This window comes from Ovis canadensis, chromosome 19 (assembly GCF_042477335.2).
Source record: "Ovis canadensis isolate MfBH-ARS-UI-01 breed Bighorn chromosome 19, ARS-UI_OviCan_v2, whole genome shotgun sequence".
In the NCBI taxonomy this organism is placed as follows: domain Eukaryota; kingdom Metazoa; phylum Chordata; class Mammalia; order Artiodactyla; family Bovidae; genus Ovis; species Ovis canadensis.
The window spans coordinates 65,606,062-65,627,471 of NC_091263.1; the positions used below are offsets into that span (position 1 = coordinate 65,606,062).

The following is a 21,410-nucleotide window of genomic DNA, read 5'->3' on the forward strand; positions in this document are numbered from 1 at the left end:
CATGCTAGTGAACAACGCCTCTTTATTTGGGAGGAGTCTGGCGGGACAGTGGAAGCCAAGCCTTGCCTGTTAATTGCTCAGGGCAATGTCCTCCGGGAGGGGGGTTGCGACGGGAAACAGTCAAACTCCGCGGCGGCGACTCGGTTAGGGCGTACTGTGCGCATGCGCTCCCCCCGCCAGCCCCGCCCTAGAGCCAATAGGCTCCGCCTTTGCGTGCTGCGTCCTGACGTAAGCGACGCGCATGGCGCAGTGACGATATCGGTGAGTTTATATTCGCGCGGCCCAGAAGGCAGAGGCCTCTGCGGCGCCGTCTTCGGAGACACGCGGCTTTTCCACGCTTAGCCATGGCCGACTATCTGATTAGCGGGGGCACATCTTACGTGCCGGACGACGGGCTCACGGCACAGCAGCTGTTCAACTGCGGGGACGGCCTCACCTACAAGTGCGGGCCTCGCGGGCTCACCTGGGCCAGGAGAGGGGCGGCGCGCTTGGGAGGCCGGGTGGGGCCTCCATTGAGCCCGCTTAGGTTGGGCGTGGGGGGAGGGCTCCAGAAATTCCCCACCGGTATCTAAGGTTTGGTTTGACAGGTCTGAAGCGGGCGGGATGGAGACGGCATCTTGATAGCGCCTGGGATTTCCAGCCTAGGAACTCCGTTCTCTGGGCACATGGACTTGTCAGTTTGTCAGGGGTGCTGATGACAGCTGGTGGCAGAAAGGGTCCCCTGTCTCCATCTCTCCCTTGTTCTCTACCTCTGCCTTGCTTGTGATATTCGGTTTAGGTCATTGCCCTTTCTGCTCAAATGCCTTCAGAGATGATCTGTGAGGATGGCATCCCAGGCTGCCGTAAGCCTAACCCTTATTCCCAATTCCTCTCCCATAGTGACTTTCTCATTCTCCCCGGGTACATCGACTTTACTGCAGACCAAGTGGTGAGTATGGGCAGGAGCAGGATCCCGAGTGTCAGGGTTGGATAAGGTGCTGCTGTCCCCTCTCGGCTACCTCAGTAGACTGTGTTTGGTGGTGGATGCCTATGGAAGGGTTTTACTGGCATGCAGGTCATACAGCGCACCTGTTTTGTGGGGAACATGGTACTGCCTTGAGGTATATGAAGTGCTGTTGCACATTAGTCGGTTTTATTTCTTTAGGACCTGACCTCTGCTCTGACTAAAAAGATCACTCTGAAGACCCCACTGGTTTCCTCACCCATGGACACAGTCACAGAGGCTGGGATGGCCATAGCAATGGCGGTGAGCACTATGGTGTAAGGGCAGAAGCAGGGGCCACATCTATTTTTCCCAGAGGCATACAATCATGACACAGTTTTTTGGTCACTTTTTCCCTGTTTTCTTTCTGTGTATCCTGCAGCTTACGGGTGGTATTGGCTTCATTCATCACAATTGTACACCAGAATTCCAGGCCAATGAAGTTCGGAAAGTGAAGGTCAGAAGGGCGAGGATCATGATCATGAGTTCCTGGGAATTTCAAGGTGGTGGAGTGGGGGGTGGGGATGGGTCATTTATTCTCCTCACTTTTTTCTCACTGTGGGGGTTCATTTCCTGAGGAGGAGCCTGAGACTTTGTGTCTTACAGCTGCAGAAGAGGAGCACGTGGACAGTGCCTACAGTCCACTCATGTTTCCTAGCTCTGGGCTTGAAGTGTTTATGTGATTGTGATTTGATCCTGTGGCACTGCCAAAGGGGGAGTTGGCACACATCCCAGGCTTCAGACCAAGAGCTTGATGAAAATGGTTCAGAAGTACCTTTTTTCACCACCCCTTCCAGAAATATGAGCAGGGATTCATCACAGACCCTGTGGTCCTCAGTCCCAGGGATCGCGTGAGGGATGTCTTTGAAGCCAAGGCCCGGCATGGCTTCTGTGGTATCCCCATCACTGACACAGGCCGGATGGGAAGCCACCTGGTGGGCATCATCTCCTCAAGGGACATTGATTTTCTCAAGGAGGAGGAGCATGATCGTCTTTTGGGAGAGGTGGGTAACAACACATCCAAACCCGGACAGCCCAGGCTAAAGATTAGAAGGCTTCTACTCTGTTGCCCAAATGGCATCTCTGAGGGCACTGGTGTTCAGGAAGGATGAATGCCCAAGTTTCTGACCCTTTAATAGGACTCCTGCATCCCTTCCCCACCAAAGGCTTTGAATCTGCCAAACTGTTTGCAGGCATACCCCAGTTTTTTGCCACTCCCAGAGGGGCCCAGTGCTCAAGGACCAACTTAAGCCTCCTCTTGTCATTGCTTTGGTATGGCTCTTTTTCTGTAATATGCTCCATGTACCTGGTGTTGTTTCTACTAAATTCTCTCTCTTGCCAATAGATAGACTGTTGTGTTTACTTGACGAGGGTAGGCTGGATGCAGGTGTCTAAATATGGTGGTGTTTGGAACCTCACCCTTGAGTTAGGGCAAGGTCTGTTGGGAGGCCTGATCCCTTATTTCCCTTCTCACAACTCTCCTCTCTCATAGATAATGACAAAGAGGGAAGACTTGGTGGTAGCCCCTGCAGGCATCACATTGAAGGAGGCAAATGAAATTCTGCAACGTAGCAAGAAGGGTGAGTCCTCGAGGTAGGAAGGGTTTAGGAACCAAAGACCAATGTCCTGATTTTTGTCTTGCCTACTCTCAGGAAAGTTACCCATTGTAAATGAAAATGATGAGCTGGTGGCCATCATTGCCCGGACAGACCTGAAGAAAAACCGAGATTACCCACTGGCCTCCAAAGATGCCAAGAAGCAGCTGCTGTGTGGAGCAGCCATTGGCACTCATGAGGATGACAAGTATCGGCTAGACTTGCTGTCCCAGGCCGGTGTGGACGTAGTGGTTTTGGTGAGCTGCGGCACAGGCAAAGTGGGGTGGTAGGAGCAGCTGCCGTACCACAGTCTCACTGGGGCTACATTTCTGTCCCAGGACTCTTCCCAAGGAAACTCCATCTTCCAGATCAACATGATCAAGTACATCAAAGAGAAATATCCCAGTCTCCAAGTCATCGGAGGCAATGGTGAGACAAGAGGGGGCACTGAAGAATGTGGGGTGAGAGTTGGGGAGCTAGGTCCCATGTAGACCTTCACATGAGCCTTTCCCTGTTCCTCCCTACAGTGGTCACAGCTGCTCAGGCCAAGAACCTCATTGATGCTGGCGTAGATGCCCTGCGGGTGGGAATGGGCAGCGGCTCCATCTGCATCACTCAGGAAGGTAAGAAGATGCTTTGGCAAGGGCCTCAAAGACCAGGCTTTAGCAGGGCCCTTAGCCCCACATGCCTCAGAGCCAAGTACTCTTTCAGGAGCTACACTGAGTCCTCCAGTAGGGGCAGCCCCAGGGCCACACAGGCCCCTTGGATGGGTAACAGCAAGAAAAGCTCTCGTCCTCTACCTGCCACTTCCCCTGCCTGGCCTCCCTGCTCCTGCTCCGTGCCCTCTCTAAACTCTGGTCTGTTTGTTTTATTTAGTGGCTCCCAAGATCCCTCCAGACATAAAGTCCCACAGCCCCAAATGCCCTTCTACTGTCACGGGCTGCTATAGTAAGTCCGGCCTGGCCCACTGGCCCAGCCCAGCTGCCCACTGCCCGGCTGCTTGGTTGACTGTAGCTGTAGCTCCCGGGGTTTGTGGTGCTGACGGGTGGGCAAGGCAAACTAAATGACAGACCATGGTTTTGGGAGCTGCTCAAGAACACAGCTCCCTCCTCTTTTGGGGTGTTTATAGGGCAGGCCCTTCTCCAGGTAGGCCCTGCTCTGCCCACATCTCCTGCAGTAGGCACAGCTTCAGGACCAACTCTGGGCTTCTGTTTCCACACGACCACTGCCCTGATCTTGCCTGAGCAGCCCACTATGCAGGGAGCAAGGGGTGGGTCTCTCGGTACTAACTGCACGGTGACCCCTACCCCATCTGATACCAGTTGGGTGGGGCTTTCCCGGCTGCTGACTGCATGTGCCTGAGGCTGCTCTGGGCCATGCACACATGCACGCGCACACGCCAAGGGTGAGTGGAGGCCATCACAGCTATTTGTACTATTTAAGACAGATGGGGCAGCAGCCATCCCAGACAAGACTCTTCTCAACCAGGCTGCTGCAGGTGGAGCTGAGAGCTCCTGGATGCTGATTTGTGGTACCAGAGCCTCTTGCCTGTCCCCACTAACTCCAGCCCTCCATTTGTTCCTCCATGTCTCAACAGTGCTGGCTTGCGGGCGGCCCCAAGCAACAGCTGTTTACAAGGTGTCAGAATATGCGCGGCGTTTTGGTGTTCCTGTGATCGCTGACGGAGGAATCCAAAATGTGGGCCATATTGCCAAAGCTTTGGCCCTTGGAGCCTCCACAGGTGAGACCCAACACTCAGAAAGCCTGGTGGGACTCCTTTCCTAATGCCATGCAGGGCCTTCCCCCAGCACTCCTTCTGTCCATAGTTATGATGGGCTCCCTCCTGGCTGCTACCACTGAGGCCCCTGGTGAGTACTTCTTCTCTGATGGAATCCGGCTAAAGAAATACCGTGGAATGGGTTCTCTCGATGCCATGGACAAGCATCTCAGCAGCCAGAACCGATACTTCAGGTGGGACAGGCAGGTCAGTTACCCCATGCTAATCTTGCACCAGCATCATCATCCATGTTTTGACTTTGCCCGTGTTTTCCTGCCTCTCCCTGCAGTGAAGCAGACAAAATCAAGGTGGCCCAGGGGGTGTCTGGGGCTGTTCAGGATAAAGGATCCATCCACAAATTTGTTCCCTACCTGATTGCTGGCATCCAGCACTCCTGCCAGGATATTGGTGCTAAGAGTCTGACCCAAGTCCGGTAAGCTTAGGGAGCTGGGACCGTGGATAGAGGGGCTGGCCCAGGGCCAGCTGTCCACATCTGACATCTGCCCCTCTTCAGAGCCATGATGTATTCTGGGGAGCTCAAGTTTGAGAAGAGAACATCCTCAGCCCAGGTGGAAGGTGGTGTCCACAGCCTCCATTCGTAAGTGGCAATCCTCTCTACTCCTCTGTCCTTGGGATAGAAGTCTCTCCCCTGCCTCCATCCTCTTGCTCTCATTTCACAGCTGGTTCTTCTGCCAACAGGTATGAGAAGCGTCTTTTCTGAAAAGGGACTATACAGCACACCCCATCGATTTTTCAATAAAAGTTTGAAAAAAAGTGATGCCTGATCTTTGAAGTCAACAAGCAGGTCGGGCTCTGCAGCTGCTGCTGTCACAGACACACAAACACACAATACTGTCCTTCCACAGAGAGCCTCTGGCCTTGAGATAAGGATGCTTTAAGGAGCTGGAAGTGGGGGTTGCTAACTAGATTCAAAAAGCTCCTCCTATGAGGTTGCAAAGAGTTGGACATGACTGAGCGATTTCACTTTCATGCATTGGAGAAGGAAATGGCAACCCACTCCAGTGTTCTTGCCTGGAGAATCCCAGGGACGGGGGAGCCTGGTGGGCTGCCATCTATGGGGTCGCACAGAGTCGGACATGACTAAAGTGACTCAGCAGCAGCAGGGTAGCTCAAAAGGCAGTTCAGACCAGCTCTAGCCCCCAAGAGTTTGGTCTCACACTGAGAATCTGACTGTGGGTATTTACAAAGGGTCATGGAAAAGTGCATGGGGTTTTGGACTGGCATCCACAGGACCTCCTGCTAGCCCAAAGTTCGGCCACATGGGACCAGGTTTAGACCCACATACTCTGAACCTTCCCTGATGGCTTAGTTGGTAAAGAGTCTGCCTGCAATGTGGAAGATGCAGTTTCTATCCCTGGGTGGGGAAGATCCCCTGGAGAAGGAAATGACAACCCGCTCCAGTATTCTTGCCTGGAGAATTCCATGGACAGAGGAGCCTGGTGGGCTGCAGTCCATGGGGTCACAAAGAGTTGGACACAACCAAGTGACTACTTTAACTTTTCACGTATTTGGAGGAAGCACAGAGGTCCCCTCAAATCTGTATGTGAGCAAGTAGACAGACCTACAGTTTAGAACAGGTGCCTATATTGCCCCCTGGCCTCTCAGAGGCCAAGCCATGACCCTCTGGTTCGTTCACAAACCCCTCCAAGAACCCATTGAGACAACAGCTCCTGGCCAGCAACACAGCTAGTAGAAAATCAGACAAGGGGCTTAAATTAGTAATTTGCTGGTAAGCAAAACAAATCTTACAGTGCGAAAGGGGAGGGGCTAGTGAAAGCTCAGGGCACCGCTGCATTCTGCAGAAGGTGACAAGGCCCTCCTGGACAAGTCAGGTTAAGTTTCGGTGGTTCATTCTGCAGACTGGGCCTGAGATGTGAGTGCAGCCCCTCCAGGTGGGGGAATGAGAGCAGCTCCTGTCACTCGGCCTTCATGACAGAGGAAGTTGAAAGTGGCACAGGCATTGGGCTGCAATGAGAAAGCTAGCGTCAGCCGGCCCAGGGCTCGGCCTGGGCTCCCCTCCAAGTCCCCCAGTCCCGGACGTACTGTGTCCTGCACCTCCACCGCGATGCCCCTCTGCCTCATGGCTCGCAGCACGTGGGGCTGCAGCCGCTCAGTCCGGTCTCCGGTGCCCACCACAACAATCTCTAGGAAAGGATAGGCTCGGCTAGTCTACAAGCAGCTCGGTCGAGAGGGTGCCTTTCTGGGCTCAGCACTTCAGCCCTCCCCTCCATCAATACCTATCCTGGGCTCCAGCATCCAAAAGAGAGAGAAGCTTTCCTCGGTGATGTCCTGGTAGGAACCTACCTGTGTGGGGAGAGGGCAAGATAAATGTAAGCCCACGTAGGTGTTCCCAGAAACCCTCTACCTGCTCCAGAGTGGGATGAAAGAAATGCCAGGTTTGCTAGGGACAGGCAGGCCCGTGACTCCGGCTCTCGGTTTCCTCACTGTAGGGAGGCGCTCACGTTCCACTGCACCACCGACTGTGGGAGGAGCGCGCAGGGTCCAAACACGCGATTCCCGTTGACCACGAAGCCGCGGCTGCTGTAGCTGTCGATGTACATGGCGAGGGGGGACTCGCGCTGCAGTAGTGAGATACGCGTCCGTTGATACAGCTCGTCATCCGCCGGCGTGAGCCGATGTCCCCGCCGCGGGGCCCTGCAGAAAGGTACTGTCAGGGGGCCGGGAATGGCCGGCCGTGGGGCGGATGGTCAGGGACACCGCGTCCGGGCTCACCATGGCAGCTCCGCGGGCGGACAGCGAAGCGCAGGCCGCGCGCGGTACAGGTTCCGAAGCACAAACGCTGCGGCCATGGCGGACCGGCGCGCAGGGAGGCTGGCGCAGGGTCAACGGGGTCGCGGCGTCCCCCAGCCAGCGCGGCTCTAGCGCCCCCAGCGTCGCGGAGGACACCGCGCGGCTCGGCCGGCCCAGCGCGGGAGAAGGGAGGGAGCGGGCCAGGGGCCTCCGTCCCAGGGGGCCGCGTCCCCCAGCGCGGCTCCGGTGTCAGCACCTGCCATCCTCCCCGCCCCGGGCGCCCGCAGGCCGCCCTGGGAGAGCCGGACACCTGGAGGCGCGGCCGGCCGCAGGGCACTGCCTGGCCCCCAGCTCTCAGCCATTACGCTGGGCTCCCAGGGCCGGGGGAGGGCGGCAGAGCACCTGTTGGAGTCGCGCACACCTGGCCTGGGCGTGGCGCCCGCCCACAACCCCCCAGCCTCTAATCCCGGCTTTAGAGCTTCGGGTTCTGAGGGCGGGGCGGGCAGCTCAGGTTTCCGTCGCTCGCCCCCCGAGTCCCGCCCCTCCCTAACCGTCACCCGCGCGACCGTTGGCGTCGCGGCCGCGAGTCGCACGGGGCGTGGCTGCGCCTGGATTGGCCTCTCCGGAGCCCGAGGGGGTGTGGCTGGGGGTTTCGCCTTAAAATGGCTCCAACGCTGCAGCCGGAGCAAGCGGAAGGGGACGCGTTGGTGGGGAACTTCAAGCTGGTCGTTGCGACTACCGGGCCAGACCGGACCGGATGGTGAAGTAGACAGCGGCTGGAGCCTCGCCCTGTTGTCGCGCACTTCGCTCGCGCTCCGAGAATCCCGTGACCTGCGTCTTGAGCCGAATCAGAAGGCCTACTGGCGTGAGAATCGCTGGCACCCGCGCAGGTTCCAGCATCTCCGCGCGACCACCGTGTTTTGGCCTTAGGGGCACGTTGCCGCATCTCCTACCCGCAGGGCCGGGCAGGCGGGAGGCTCGGCACAACCGAGGACGGTCGCAGTGGGTTTCCGGGATTCCTGGCGCTGCAGTGCGGGCCCACTGGGCGTCTAGCGCTCCGGGTACTGGCAGCGTCACCGGACAAAGGGCCCTGGGTGCGGGGGAGTCCCCGAGGAGGGTTTACTTCCTCTCCGACCCCACGGGCGCGCTTCCCTCTTGGCGTGATCCCGACGCCCGACCCACCGCCGTCACTACAGTGGGCCCTGACGGCATGGGACCAACATGGCTAACTGTACCCTGCGGATCTAATCCGAATCGAGACCTGGTCCGAGGGAAGGCCCCCCACCACACCTGTTGTTTGGGGGCCTAGGTGAGCGGCTTTTTCCCATTCGTCTTGGTTTCACCGTCTACTCCTGGGTCCGCCTCCTGGGATAGCAATGGTGGGTTTTGATTTCCCTAGGGAGAAGGATAATCCTCTCAAACCGCCCTCCCACCCTCCCTGCCCCGCCATGGCTGGACAGCGGGCAACGGAATCCCAAAAGCAGCTGTTGTCTCCAGAGCATTCCAGCTGCGCTTGGATTTCGTTCCCTGCTCTCCTGCCTGAGCAGCGTCCTGACTGAGGTGGGGTTGGCTAGCCCCTGACCCCCAGACATACTTTATTGGGTCGCTCTGGTTTCCGTCTCTTTCTCAGGTGTGCCCTCAGGCTGGACGTGACAGGAGTAGACGTCAGAGAACCGAGGCGGTGGCCACCTTTGGAGCCCGAGATAGCACTGGCAAGGGAGGGAGGACCCAGGGCCTCCGGATAGGGCTGCAATGGAGGTGAGTCCCACAGGGCCGCCTCAGCCCGCAGCTCGCTAAAGATAGCCCTTCACTTCCTGGGGTAAAACCACCCTCAACGGTCTTAATGCACTTAGAGTAGCTGAAGTCCCCAGCTTGGCCTCCAGACCCCCAGTCCTGTTAGCAGCCATCCCCTGGTCTTGCTCGTGAGGCATGGAAAGCGCTTTGGAATGACACGATCACTCCCGTTGAGTGGGCACCCAAGAAGCCATCAGGAATGTCGTGTCCGCCCAGTGCTCTTTCGGAGCTTCCCAGCGGGGCCTTGCAGCCCTAGCCCAGAAGGGGTTCTTGCCAAGCTTTTCCTGCACCTAGGTTCCTCTGTATTCTGAGCTCTGTTTACTCACTGCTCTGGGGCAGAGATCGGGGGTGGTCAGTGCTCTGCTGCACAGTGCTCTAGTGCCTCACGTTCCATCCCTATTAAGAAAAGAGAGAGCAAGGGTTACGTGAAGACATTGAGCAGCCCTGACGGGAAGGAGGCGAGAGTTGGTAGAGGAATTGGACGCTCAGAGAACTGTCCTTCAGCTGGGTCTTTTCAGGTCACATTGTTTATCTGACCTGCAATGGCTGGCAGTCTAAACCAGGAAATGGGAGGGTCCTTGTTACAGTACAGTAGGTTAAAGGAGAAGCATTAAAGCCTTCTGGAAACTATTATGATGGTTCTAATTATTCAAGATCCAAGAGAAGAAAACCAGCAATTCTATCAGAGTGGACACATGAGGAGTAAAAGACAACCCCTATCTCAAAGGAGGGAATGCTTGCAAATAACCTGAAACTAAAGACCTCAAATTCCCTTTAAAAATGTCTTTTTCCAGTAGGTCATGAGCGTGGCTTTTACGCTGCCTGCCCCCTTTCAGAATCCACTTGTAGCTTGAGGTGTTTAGACCATGTGTGCTTAGACACTTGTCGTGCCCGACTCTTTGTGACCCCATGGACTGTGGCCCGCCAGCTCCGCTGTCCATGGGGACTCTACGCAAGAAAACGAGCGGGTTGCTATTAACTTCTCCATTGATCATGTGTACATGGAGGAAATGAAACGTTATACAAATACATAAATGTAAGAGACAACCCTGCCTCGGCCCCACCGGATTGTGTAGATTCTTTCCCTTATTGCTACTGCGGGCAACAGCGAGAGAGCCCTAAGTCCTGAGTAGACCCCGAGATTTCTTACCCTAGTCCTGACCAGTCAGGTGGACCACGCGGCGGGTAGGGCTGGGGCCAGGGAGCGAAAGCAACTGTCCACTGTCCACTCAGGAGTCCCTGCCCGTTCCCCCGCTCCAACCAATTGGCCTTCCCGGAAATCCCGCCTCGACGTTTTGCTTCCGGTCCCGCCTGCCCCTTCCGGTAGCCATGCGCCTCGGGGTAGAGGAGACCCTGGGAGCCCTGAACTCGGCCTTGGGGCCTGGCGGCCCAGTATGGTTCAAGGAGACGCACGCCCGCCACCTGCGTGCCCGAGACTTCTTGGCACCGCGCCGCGCACTGCAGGCGCGCTTTGGGGACGACCAGGTAGGCGCGTGCATGGAGGGGACGTGGGCCGGAGACAGGTGGGAGCGCAGCGGCCCGCTCACCTTCCTGGCTTCCCGCAGGTGCCTGAGGGCGTGGTTCACGCCATCGTTGGCCTACAGGGTCCGGGCGTGGCCCCGGTGCTGTGCTGCGCGCCGACCCCCGCGGGGCTGGCGCTTCAGCTGCAGCGGTCCGCTGTCTTCGAGCGTGTGCTCTGTTCCGTGGCCGCCTATGCCGCGCCCGCCGCCCCCACCGGCCCTACCCCGCGCGTCGTCCTGCACTGCCCGGCGCTGCGCGGCAGCCCCAGCACCCTCCGCCTGAGCCAGCTCCGTGCCGTGCTCGTGGCGGACCACCTGGCGAGAATTCTGCAAGCTCACAAGTGAGTGAGGGCGCGGGCCCAAAACGAAGGTGCGCAATGGCTTCGGGCGGCGGCAGTCCGCGCCGCTGCGAGTGGGATCGGAGCGAGCTGAGCCAGGTACTCAGGCTCAGCGGCCGTCTCGCTTCGCAGGGTGAGTGTGCGCCGAGTCCCCGCTGTGCGGGACCCGCACATGCCGACCTTTCTGCGGCAGCTGCGGGTGGACTGGCCCGAGGTCTCAGAGAAACCCTCGACCGAAGCCCTAAGGAATCGCGCGATTGCAGAGCTCTCCCCTGCCCGTGAGGCTGGAGCCCTGCCCCCTGGCACCCTGGGTCGAGTGTGCCTGAAGGAACTGATGGAGGAGCGGGGACGCACAGCTGGCTATGACCCCAGTGTGGACAGCTGTCTGGGTAGGCCCGGGATCCGAGGGGCCGGAATGTCGGGACGCCGCCACCCCCGCACTCCCCGGCCGGCCTCAGCCGTGTGTTCTCTCCCCAGTGACGGAGGATCTGCTCTCTCTGCTGGCCGAGCTGCAGGAGGCTGTGCAGGCTGGTGCCGAGGGCAGCTCCCTAGGCCTGGTTAGTGACTGCCGCCCCACCCTGGTATGCTTCTGGCAAACCAGGTGTAGTGTGTCCCCCACAGTGACTGTCCTGCCCTACAGGCTGCGGCCCCAGATGCGGGCGCAGATAGCTATGTGGTCCTACACGTAGTGAGCTGTGAGGAGGAGTTCCAGCAGCAAAAGTTGGACCTGCTTTGGTGGAAGCTGGATCATCAGGCTCCTCTCACACAGGTAGGTTAGTGATGGTAACCTCCCCACAGCAACCTCAGAGGACTCCTTGAAACCCACTTGTTAGCTGATGGGTCCAGAAGGTGACTCCTGACCTTTAGGGGGACCTTAGGCACATGCAGCAGGTGCTAGGAGAGGGCTCTGGACTTGAGACAGAGGGCTTAAGGTCGGAAGCTGGGGGGAGTCCAGGAACACATTTAGGTTCTTGGGAGGGTATCATCAGCAGCTGACCCCTGCTGTCTTCCTAACAGAAGCACCTGGTCTGTGGCCCAGTGAAAGTGACTGGTGCGCCCAGCACCCTGACTGCCCCCGAATACTACGAGTGAGTGAGGCTGGAAGGCAGGCCACCGAGCCAGGCCAGTGGAGGTGGGGGGACCCTGTCTACCAGTCCTTTTCTCATTCTCTTCTCAATGCAGGCTCCGGCACGCCCAGGTGTGCAAGGTGTCATCACTGAAGCATGGCAAGGACCTGGAACAAGGTACACCTGGGAGACCCTGCTTGTGCTTCCGGTAGGGGGGGTCATTTGCACACATGCCCCTTGTTGTCTGCCTGCCGAGACTGACTGATCCGTACTCTCAGACCCAGCCTGGATGGAAATCTTCAGGGTTCTGTCTGTGGCGACCATTAAATTTGAGATGCTCAGCACAGCCCCCCAGAGTCAGGTGAGCCTGGGCATATCTTGCTGGACCGGGGCTGGGGGTTGGAGTTGGGGGACAGGGTGTGCAGTGGCGCTCCTCCCTGTGCAGCTGTGCCTTTATTCCTCAGCTTCTCCTGGCCCTGGCTGACAGCAGCATTTCCACCAAGGGCAGCAAAAGTGGCACCTTTGTCATGTATAACTGCGCACGTCTCGCCACCCTCTTTGAGGGTTACACGTGCAGCGTGGAACAAGGTCTGTACCCCACCTTCCCGCCTGTGAGCAGTCTAGACTTCTCCCTGCTGCGTGATGAGGTGAGCGCCCCTCCTGGGTAGCTGGCATGTGTAGGAAGCTCGGGCCTTTCCCTCCCAGCGCCCTTCTCCCCCACAGGGTGAGTGGTTGCTACTCTTCAACAGCATCCTCCCCTTCCCAGACCTGCTGAGGCAGACAGCAGCCCTGCCCCTGCCCTGCCCCACCCCAGGGCTTCACGTTGCTGCGCGCACAGAGACGGTGAGGACGGAGGAGCAGGACGCTCTGCACACACTGTTCTTTATTCTGATCTGGGGACAAAAGGCGGGGGGGGGGGGGCGCCAGGGACTCAGTTTGGTCTCTGTCTCTAGGTATGCAAGTTCCTGGTCCAGCTCAGCATGGACTTCAGCTCATACTATAACCGGGTACACATCCTAGGGGTAAGTGCACAGCAAAGGGCAGATGGGGGCGGGTGGTGCAGGGAAAGCAAAGGATGAGACCAGCAGCCTCCGCCTCTCCTCCAGGAGCCTCAGCCGCACCTGTTCGGTCAGATGTTTGCCCGTCTGCAGCTTCTGCGGGCCGTGCGAGAAGTGCTCCACACTGGGCTGGCCGTGCTGGGTCTCCCTCCGCTGAGTCACATTTAAGGCCAAGGAGGCCTTAGGATCCAGGAATGTCCACAAAGTCAGCAACTGAAAGGGTGGGGTGGGGGGAGGATCTGGATTTTTTTTTTTTTAACGATCTGGAGCCAAAATAAATTGTTTGTGTGACAAGGTTTTGTCCCCTGGCAGGGAGTGGGGCGTATTCTTGGTCTGTCCAGGTGGCATCCTACTCACCTTCAGCTCCTGCTCTGAAGTCAGGAACCCGCGGCTGCCTCTTCCTCCCCTCTGGGCACACCAGGCATGGGCACAGACAGTCACTTTGTCTGTGAGCAGGCCCCACGCCCAGTGTGCCGGCCACCGCGGGATGTCTTAGTCGTACCAGTTGTAGACCTCAAGGCCCTGGCCCCCCAGAGCACAACGGTGGCCAAACTCTGGGCTCACGGGCCAGCAGTCCATGTCGGCCACATCTGCTACGTGGTACACTGTGCTATTCATAAAGGTGGGTTCACCGTGCCCCAAACGCCAGAAGGTCAGCCGTTGGTCGATGGAGGCGGAGACCATGAGGCTGGGACTTAAGATCTTGAGGCCTGTCACGTGGGCAGCGTGGGCACAGGGGACGGAGTACTCCTCCAGCACTTGCAGCTGGGGCAGCAGCTCGGCAGCCCCCACAGCCTCCTCCAGCTCTGGCATCTCCACGGCAAGCACAAAGACGTGGAGGGAGCCGTCCTCGCTGCCACTGGCCACAAGGTGGCCCTCACGGGTGGGCAGGGTGTGCAAGCTATTGACGCCACAGCTGTGAGCCTGCACAGTCAGGCAGGGGCTGCCCAGCTCTGGAGAAAGAGGAGAGGACAGTTGTCAGGACCCAGCCCGACACACGGCTGAGTGCATGTGGGGCGGGGGGGGCAGCCACAGTTGCAGTGTAGCTACTCACGGCAGGGCAGCCCAGGGTCCACTGCAGCCTCCAGGGCAGGGGAGCCTTGGTCCAGCAAGGTGGTGAGGTCCCAGAAGGCCAAGCTGCCGTCAGTAGCTGCGCTGCACAGGAACAGCCTCCTGGAGACCAGAGAGCAGCTGGGTGAGGGGGATGGGAAGCAACAGGAGCGCCCCCAGCCCATGTGGGACCGCCACGCAGTCCCTCTCACCGTCGCTGATTGGGAGCCTCGTGTGTGAAGGCGTGCACCTTGAGGACACAGCGCTTGTGGTGGAAGGTTTCAGCCAGCAGCTGCAGTCGCCGCCCAGAGTCCTGCAAGAGGAAGAGCCTGGGGGCGGGGGGTAGTCCAGCTCAGAAGCCACTCTGAACATCTCTACACCCTTTCCTTTGCCTCCTGGCTCCTTGGGTCCTATACACTAAGATGCCCCAGCCCCTGCGCCACCGACCAGTATTGGTTTGTGACCTGTTAGGAACCAGACCAGGAAACAGGAGGTGAACAGCAGGCAAAACCAGAACTATCTCCTCCCCATCCATTGCCCCCACCCACTGGAAAAATGAACTGGCCCCTGGTGCCAAAAAGGTTGGGGACCAGTCCTTTACACTCACCTCACTGCCCCATCACTACAGGCAGCAGCCACAAGCGGGCCAAGGCCAGGCCGGTCCAGCTCACACACAGCTAGGGACATGTACCTGCAGGGATAGACATCACTCAGAGCCTGGCCTTGCATGCCCAGCCCTCGCTGCTGTCGGGCAGTGCGCCTCACCTGGTCTCAGGGTCCACCTTGACCATCCGGTGCCGCTGCCGCTGCCGGTCCCAGTATTCATCTAGCCGGTGTGATGAAAGGTGCATGACATGGCAGGCAAGACGGCTTGGGGGGCTGGGGTCTGGGGTGACCATGATTGTGAAGCAGTGCATCTCAGCCCTGCCCCCCGCGGACACCACATGGGCGGTCAGGCCTGGCTGAGGATCCTGAGGGCCACCCGGGGTGCCAACACCCCACACAGCCACCGCACGCACCGAAGAGATGTGGTTACAGACTGCTGTAAGCGCGTGGGCTGAGCCCGTGGCCGTGGGGAGCGCCAGGACACAGACGGTGGTGTCCTCGCTGCACGTGATCACGATGTCGATCAGGCCAGGGCCCTCACTGCCGGGCTCGACAGGCTCGCCAGGCTCCGGGTGGTCAGGCTGCAGGAAGCTGGGCACCCCAGACTCAGGCCCCAGGCTGATGCTGCCCACACGCTTTACACAAGTGATCTCCCGGCCGTGCAGGCTCTCCCGGAGAATCACATGTGGCCGCGTGCAGCCACCCAGAGCCCGGTAGAGCATCACATCGCCATCCTTGAGGTAGGCGAAGGCCATCGCTGCCTCAGTGTCAGAGAAGGCCCAGGAGCGGTGCCCTCCACCACAATTGATGACATGCAGCTTCTCATGCGACCGGGGGCTCCACACCACGAACTCATTGGCGTGGAAACCCAGGATGACCATGCTCCCGTCAGCCACCATACGGACCCCAGCCACCCAGTTCATCCCCCGACAGGGCTTTTGCCTTAGCACTGGCTGGAGCTGCCCGCCTCGCACAAAGAGCTGGTAGTAGGAACCGTCACGCCCTGTGGTGTACACGTAGCCACCGTGGCAGGTGACCGAGGTCACACCCTGTTTCCCGTGCAGAGAAGGGAGGGTGGACACAGGGCCCCACTCAGCCAAGGAGGGCTCCCCCTCACCACTGCCTGCTCCGGGCGCTGAGGTAATCGCCCCAACCTTGCTCACCACCCCAAGATCCTTGAGCAGCTCTGGTCGGGAGGGGTAGAGCAACACAGAGCCCCGGCGGTCCCCACACACCAGGAAGTCACCTGGGGGGAGGAAGGCACTGCACGTGTGCCACCTCTGCTTGCTTGGAGGCAGGAGGTAGCGGCAACGTTCCTTGACGAAGATGGCCTTGCCAGAAGGCGCTGCAGAGACCTCCAGGCAAGCCACCACGCCACCAGGGCCCGAGGCCAGCAACAGAAGCTCCTCATAGCCTCTCAAGGCCCAGCTCAGGCTGTGCACCTTCCCTGGGAACAGGGTCAGGTCCACAGCTGCAGTCGGAGTGTTGATGGGGACAACCTTGACGCGCCCTTCCCCGTTGGCCAGGGCACACAGTCCGAAGCCCTCGGGACCAGGGGCTGCCTCCAGGAGGCAGTAGGACTGAAAGCGCATGTCCTCCAGCAGCTGCTCCCAGCACTTGACCTCGAGGTCATACAGGTACAGGGCCCCTGTGTCGGTCACGGCCAGTACTCGCCACGAGCCCGCCAGCGTCACGGCCTTGAGGACACCTGGCCTGCTGTGAGACTTGAAGGAGAGCGCGAAGACCCCCGAACCCGGGTGCCCACGCCCTACCAGGTGCCACAGCCGGATGCCTGAGTCATCACCCCCAGTGATCACCCAGGCCTGCCGCTCATGGGCCGCTAGGGCTCGGATCCCACGGCCCTGGTGGCCCCGGAAGGCCTGAAGGATTTCGCCTTCATGGCTCCACACCAAGCAGACGCAGTCTTCTCCTGCACTGATAAGGTAATTCTCGAGGAGCTTGACCTGCCAGACACGGGCGCTGTGCCCAAAGCAGTGCCCAATATTCTGGACCCGGCCCCCAGGAACCCGCAGGTCACCCACCTTCCAGATGCGAACGCTTCGATCCTCGGAAGCTGTGGCCAATAAGCCCTTGCTTTCTAGGTAAGACATGCTGAAGATGACTCCCACATGCCCACTGACCCGTCGGTCAGGGGCTACGGGCTTATCGTCTTTTAGAGCAGCTGCTGGGTACCAGACCAGGAGCTGATTGGAAACAGCGCCAGCCACTACGGTCAGCTCCTTCCAGGTGTCTCCGATCAGACAGGCCGAGGAGAGGGTGCACCTGTCTGTGCAGGGCACATCCTGCAGGCTGCACCCTACCACAGGGTCATACAGCACCACCGAGTTGTGGCCCAGGGCCAAGGCAATGTTCCCCTCGAGCCAACGGGCATCCCAGATCCAATCAGACATGTTCCACAGGCCAGAGCGCCACAGCTCCCGGAAGCGGCCCTGTCCCCAGCTAATTTTCACAATTCGGAGGCCCTTGCTGCCAAACGCCGCCACCATGACCTCTGAGTCAAGGTCTCTGTTGGGTTCTGGTCGCACTCGGAATCCATGGATAAGATAGTGGCCAAGCAGGTTCTGCACTCGCTTCATCATCCGCAGATGTCCACCGAAATCCAAGGTGTATACCAGGACATCTGGCCCCTCACCTGGACAGAGGCGAAGAGCCACATCAGAACCCCTCCTCTAATTCTCATGGGCCAAGAAGAGACAGGGAGCAAGGGAACTGCTCAGCAGGTAGCTTATGAATGTATTAGGTCACTCAATCCTGCAGGCTTGGGCTTGCTCTCAGAGCTTGATCTCAGGTTCAGTTGTATTCTCAGCGCTCTCTGAGCCCCCTGTCAGTTACCATGACACTCAGCTCAACCATGAATTCGTCAAACTCCCATCTCCTCCTCATCCCACCGAACTTCTCATGCTTCAGACCAGAATCCTCAGTTTTAGTCCTCAAATCCTTGGCCTCACTGACCTTCTTCACACTAACTCCTCCCCCAGGGAACAGGCACACTGATAAGTCAAGCCTTCCAACTTCGGGCCACAGCAGAACCCCTCCTGATTTCCAGGAGCTTCTCTCTATCTCAGAAGATGTGAGCACATTCAGTAACAGTGGGGCGAGGCAGCCCGCAGTTTGGAAGCAGACACCCCTGTGAGCCTCAGCTGCCGCCTGGCTGCCCTGCAGGCATGTTCATCTACTAGCTCATCCTCAAGTTTGCTCCCTGCTCCTCACCCCAATGACCTAATACTACTGTCCTCTGCCCAACCCCAGCCCCAAACTGGGAAGCCCACCTCTTTATCTCCAAGTTCTAGAGATTTCACTTTCTAAAGAGCTTGCAAATCCAATCAACCACAGTGACTCTGGTCCAGGACATCACCTCTTAGCTAGAGATGACAGTGGCAATCCCTCACGCTATTCCCAGCCTGCAATCTCAATCTTTTGACATTCAATAAACACTCATTTGAGAGATTCCTGGCATTCCAGTGGTTAGGACTTGGAACTTTCACTGCTGGGGCCTCGGTTTCATCCCTCATTGGGGAACTAAGATCTTGCAAGCAGTGTGGTCCAGGCAAAAAAAAAAAAAGTGGTTTGTTTTTTTTTTAAATAAACACTGATTATAAACCAGACAATGAACAATATGCTGGAGTAGTGAATAAAACCCTGCTTCTGTGGATTAGGCAGATGTTAAACACTATCACACAACAGATAGCAAAAAAAAAAAAAAAAAAAACAAACCCACACGAAAAGAAGCTCAACATCACTGTCAGAGAAAAATGCAATTCAAGACTACAATGAGGTATCACTACACCAGTCAGAATAGTCACCATCAAAAAGTTTTACAAACGGAACCCCCTGGCGATCCAGCAATTATGACTCTCTGCTCTCAATGCCGAGGGCCTGAGTTCAATCCCTGGTCTGGGCTGGGCACTAAGAGCCCACATGCCATAGGGTGCAATCAGAAAGCTTTTCAAGATACAAATGAGCTTGCTTACAAAACAGAAACAGACTGACAAGTTTCAGAAACCAACTTATGGATACTGAGGGGGAAACATGGTAGTTACTGAAGGGGAAATGTGGTAGGCAAGGGATAAATTAGGAGTTTGGCATTAACATATACACACTACTATATAAAAAACAGGTAATCAACAGGACCTACTGTATATAGCACAGTCTGTTCCTAAGACCTGACACAGCCAAATAAATATTTAAGCTCTAGAACAGTATCATACAGGTACACTACATAGTTATCGTTTTGATATGTTCCAGGAAAGAACTACATAGGTTGCTTTCAGAATGTAAAACGAGGGAGGGACTTCCCCAGTGTTTCAGTGGCTAAGACTGCGCTCCCCATGCAGGGGGGTTTGATCCCTGGTCAGGGAACTATATCCCACAAGCTGCAATGAAGACCAAACACTCTGTGCGCTGCAGCCAAATTTAAAAAAAAGAATACAAAATGGGAAAGTCTACTCTACTGGTTCTCAACAGAGGGACACTTTCCCTCCGGAAGACATGTGGCAATGTCTGAGGACATTTTAGGTTGTTACAACTGGGAGCTGTGTGTGCTACTGGCATCTAGTGGAGGCTAAGGGTGTAGGTACATCCTACAATGTAGACAGCCCTTCACACAAAGCGTGATATGATCCAACGAATCAAAAGTGCTGAGACCGGGAAACCCTGGTCTAATCTAACCAGACTGGGTGACTGCCAGGGGGAGCCGACTTGAGAACGTAACATTTAGGTGAGGCAATCAAGGATCAGCAGTTGTTAGTCAAAGGAAGAGCAGGCAGGAGGGAGAGAGCTTGAACCTTTCTTGCCAGAGGAAACATCAATTTTGAGGCCCCTGAGATGAGTGCGAGCTTTGGGGAACATGGCTAGAACAGGAAACAAAAGGTTCAAGGATGAGCTCGAGAGAATGTTACTGAGGCGGTTGGGGAGGCATAGCTGCATGGCCTCAAATGATGGCAATAACGGTAGAAAAAGACACACACATGCTGCATGTATTAAGTGCAGCATCAACCAGGCTGGCTTGGGGGGTGAGAGAGGCAGGTTCTCGGGCTTGGGCCCCTGTGTGGCTGATGTTCCCACGCCTGAGCTCGAACACCAGCAAGAGTATTCCAATTTGTAGGCCCTTGTGCACTTGAGCCTGGCACTCAGATGAGAACAGGGCTGGGAATTCAGGCTATAGGTTCACAGGGGTCGGATTTGAGAAGTGTCAATAGCAAAGTCACTTTGGAAATAATGGAAGTAGGTGAATTCACTTTAAAAGCTTACTAAACTAAATTTCACAAGCCATTTCCCTGCTTAAAACTTTTCAGTGGGGCTTCACCAATGGGGCTTTGTGGCCCTAGGGATAAGTCAGATCCACGGCTGAAATGGACTGGTCTCTGCTCATTGGTCCGGCCTCTTCACCTAGACAAGCCCTTCCACTCTGCCTGCTAAATCCCCCCAAGAATTGCCTCTTTTCCATAAAGTGGCAAATTCTGTCTTAAATCCTGTCTTCCCCGAGTTTACTCTTCTGGTTCTTCAGTTTTCTGCCTACCTATTTCCTCCTCCAGGAGCCTTAGGAGTTTAGCTCATGGTAGGAACCTTGGGCTCCCAGAGCCTTCACAGCAAATCAAAACTGGGTCATCCCCCGCCCTCATCTCCCACCCCCATACATCCACCCCTCTTAGGACTGGGAGCAGCTCACTCAAGGCTTGCCAGCCAGTGCCCTGCCTTGCGACCCTTATTAAACTCTGCAGCTCTAACATAGGTCACTAGTAGTAGCTTCCAATCGGACTCCACCGCTCCATGGGGCTCTGTCGCCTTGGGTCCCTGTCCTCTGCTACCCGAGCCAACCCTCCTCAGAAGAGGCACTGACACGGATTTCCTGGACCCCAACCATCTCGGGAAGGGCCTCAGCCTCCGCCTCCCCGAGCACGGGCCTACTCAGAAAGGTCTCATCCTCGGGTTTCCCGCGACTCCACGCTGCTGAGGCTCTTCATCCCCATCTAGGGAAGAGCATCACCCGCCCCTCTCTCGCACTCGAGAGGCCACACCCCCTTCTGAGCTTGGCCCACCCCCGAAAGGCCACGCCCCAGACCCTGGACCCGCCCAGGGGGGCTTCATCACGGAGCTCCCCCCGCATCCTGGCTGGAACGATGAAGCCCCCGCCCGACTCGTCCACAAGTGTCTCTTATTCCCTTCCCCCGCCCCCACGCCGACCGCGTTTCCCTGCACCTTTCTGCCGCCCGCAGCCGCCCTCTCCGCATCCCCTGCAGTTTCTGAAAGGCCTCGGGAACCACCGCAGCTGTTTCCTGGGCTCCTCGGGCTGCGCTTCAGCCCCGCCATGCCGTGGGTTCCCGCCCGCCGCCCGTCCTCCTCCTACTCGGGGCATCCCTTTGTTCTTGAGGCCCCTCCCCAGGCGAGCGTTCGGTTTCTTCTCCGCTAGCGCGCGCCTCGAACCACAACTCACCCGCCAACAGCCGCTCCCCCACGCACTCCAGACCCGTTACCGGGAGGAGTATGAGCTCTGAGGTTGCCCGCGGCCAAACGTAGTCCTCGTGAGAGTCCATGGCGGTCCCCCAAGCCCCTGCAGCTGCCACGGCCAAGAAAGGAGCAGAGCTCTCGCGAGACGAGCCTTCCCGCGTGCTGCTGCGCTGCAGCTCTACGGCGCCCGTAGCAACAGGTAGCAGAGGCAGGGGCGGCCGCCGCCTAGGTCCAATGACGACCGCCCTCCGCCCCATGCCGTCCGGCTGGGATTGGCCGGGCCGAATCGCCCCCCGTCACATGACATACAACAAGCCCCACCCCCGGCCGCGGCGCCCCGCCCCGCCCGCTGTACCTACAGCCTACTCCGAGACCCTCGGCCC

At 57.7% G+C, this 21,410-nt stretch overlaps 4 protein-coding genes across 26 annotated transcripts; 2 read left to right on the top strand and 2 right to left on the bottom strand.

Annotated features, from left to right (window-relative positions):
- Nucleotides 1-238: 238 nt before the first annotated feature.
- On the top strand, nt 239-5,151 carry IMPDH2 (inosine monophosphate dehydrogenase 2). The gene is made up of 14 exons (XM_069562406.1): nt 239-442; nt 880-928; nt 1,145-1,246; nt 1,365-1,439; nt 1,780-1,986; nt 2,475-2,562; nt 2,635-2,834; nt 2,916-3,006; nt 3,105-3,200; nt 4,175-4,318; nt 4,404-4,548; nt 4,644-4,787; nt 4,869-4,952; nt 5,054-5,151. Exons 1-14 carry the CDS (start codon nt 345-347, stop codon nt 5,073-5,075), a joined length of 1,545 nt encoding a protein of 514 aa, XP_069418507.1. The 5' UTR covers nt 239-344; the 3' UTR covers nt 5,076-5,151.
- A 934-nt stretch (nt 5,152-6,085) lies between these two features.
- On the bottom strand, nt 6,086-10,202 carry NDUFAF3 (NADH:ubiquinone oxidoreductase complex assembly factor 3). 16 transcript variants are annotated; one of them, XM_069562416.1, is made up of 10 exons: nt 10,071-10,202; nt 9,247-9,316; nt 8,721-8,873; nt 8,417-8,491; nt 8,080-8,216; nt 7,109-7,963; nt 6,838-7,030; nt 6,613-6,679; nt 6,419-6,519; nt 6,086-6,340 (listed from the first exon to the last, which is right to left on the bottom strand). In XM_069562416.1, the coding sequence occupies exons 6-10, from the start codon at nt 7,183-7,185 to the stop codon at nt 6,224-6,226; spliced, it is 555 nt and encodes a 184-aa protein (XP_069418517.1). In that variant the 5' UTR covers nt 7,186-7,963; nt 8,080-8,216; nt 8,417-8,491; nt 8,721-8,873; nt 9,247-9,316; nt 10,071-10,202; the 3' UTR covers nt 6,086-6,223. The 16 variants fall into 16 exon arrangements, with proteins under 16 accessions (XP_069418517.1, XP_069418519.1, XP_069418514.1 ...); XM_069562418.1 differs by having other exon boundaries at nt 7,109-7,983; nt 10,071-10,195; XM_069562413.1 differs by having other exon boundaries at nt 8,417-8,521; nt 10,071-10,195.
- Nucleotides 6,880-13,197, top strand: DALRD3 (DALR anticodon binding domain containing 3). 8 transcript variants are annotated; one of them, XR_011250996.1, is made up of 14 exons: nt 6,880-8,435; nt 8,757-8,884; nt 10,154-10,405; nt 10,486-10,781; nt 10,911-11,167; nt 11,256-11,335; nt 11,419-11,547; nt 11,796-11,866; nt 11,961-12,022; nt 12,124-12,206; nt 12,310-12,492; nt 12,612-12,688; nt 12,799-12,867; nt 12,952-13,197. XR_011250996.1 is itself a non-coding variant. In XM_069562400.1 (14 exons), exons 2-14 carry the CDS (start codon nt 8,879-8,881, stop codon nt 13,069-13,071), a joined length of 1,728 nt encoding a protein of 575 aa, XP_069418501.1. In that variant the 5' UTR covers nt 6,880-8,435; nt 8,757-8,878; the 3' UTR covers nt 13,072-13,197. The 8 variants fall into 8 exon arrangements, 5 of the variants coding, with proteins under 5 accessions (XP_069418501.1, XP_069418504.1, XP_069418502.1 ...); XM_069562400.1 differs by having other exon boundaries at nt 12,569-12,688; XM_069562403.1 differs by having other exon boundaries at nt 12,310-12,433.
- On the bottom strand, nt 12,711-21,277 carry WDR6 (WD repeat domain 6). Its single transcript, XM_069562393.1, has 7 exons — nt 21,014-21,277; nt 14,719-17,212; nt 14,561-14,644; nt 14,166-14,282; nt 13,958-14,076; nt 13,261-13,856; nt 12,711-13,116 (listed from the first exon to the last, which is right to left on the bottom strand). Exons 1-6 carry the CDS (start codon nt 21,111-21,113, stop codon nt 13,396-13,398), a joined length of 3,375 nt encoding a protein of 1,124 aa, XP_069418494.1. The 5' UTR covers nt 21,114-21,277; the 3' UTR covers nt 12,711-13,116; nt 13,261-13,395.
- Between the last annotated feature and the right edge of the window lie 133 nt (nt 21,278-21,410).

What these genes read in the sequence shown, in the direction of transcription:
- IMPDH2 (XM_069562406.1), top strand. Translation starts at nt 345, where the DNA reads ATGGCCGACTATCTGATTAGCGGGGGCACATCTTACGTGCCGGACGAC. An exon ending in ACTTTACTGCAGACCAAGTG is followed by an intron (nt 929 to 1,144) that starts GTGAGTATGGGC and finishes TTATTTCTTTAG; the next exon opens with GACCTGACCTCTGCTCTGAC. An exon ending in GTGTGGACGTAGTGGTTTTG is followed by an intron (nt 2,835 to 2,915) that starts GTGAGCTGCGGC and finishes TTTCTGTCCCAG; the next exon opens with GACTCTTCCCAAGGAAACTC.
- DALRD3 (XM_069562400.1), top strand. An exon ending in CGCGCTTTGGGGACGACCAG is followed by an intron (nt 10,406 to 10,485) that starts GTAGGCGCGTGC and finishes GGCTTCCCGCAG; the next exon opens with GTGCCTGAGGGCGTGGTTCA. An exon ending in AGAATTCTGCAAGCTCACAA is followed by an intron (nt 10,782 to 10,910) that starts GTGAGTGAGGGC and finishes CTCGCTTCGCAG; the next exon opens with GGTGAGTGTGCGCCGAGTCC.
- WDR6 (XM_069562393.1), bottom strand. Translation starts at nt 21,113, where the DNA reads ATGGACTCTCACGAGGACTACGTTTGGCCGCGGGCAACCTCAGAGCTC. An exon ending in AAGGTGGACCCTGAGACCAG is followed by an intron (nt 14,645 to 14,718) that starts GTGAGGCGCACT and finishes CTATCCCTGCAG; the next exon opens with GTACATGTCCCTAGCTGTGT. An exon ending in TGTAGTGATGGGGCAGTGAG is followed by an intron (nt 14,283 to 14,560) that starts GTGAGTGTAAAG and finishes CCCCGCCCCCAG; the next exon opens with GCTCTTCCTCTTGCAGGACT.
- NDUFAF3 (XM_069562410.1), bottom strand. Translation starts at nt 8,454, where the DNA reads ATGGGAAAAAGCCGCTCACCTAGGCCCCCAAACAACAG. An exon ending in CCTAGGCCCCCAAACAACAG is followed by an intron (nt 8,329 to 8,416) that starts GTGTGGTGGGGG and finishes CCATGCCGTCAG; the next exon opens with GGCCCACTGTAGTGACGGCG. An exon ending in CCGCCTGCCCGGCCCTGCGG is followed by an intron (nt 7,964 to 8,079) that starts GTAGGAGATGCG and finishes ATTCGGCTCAAG; the next exon opens with ACGCAGGTCACGGGATTCTC.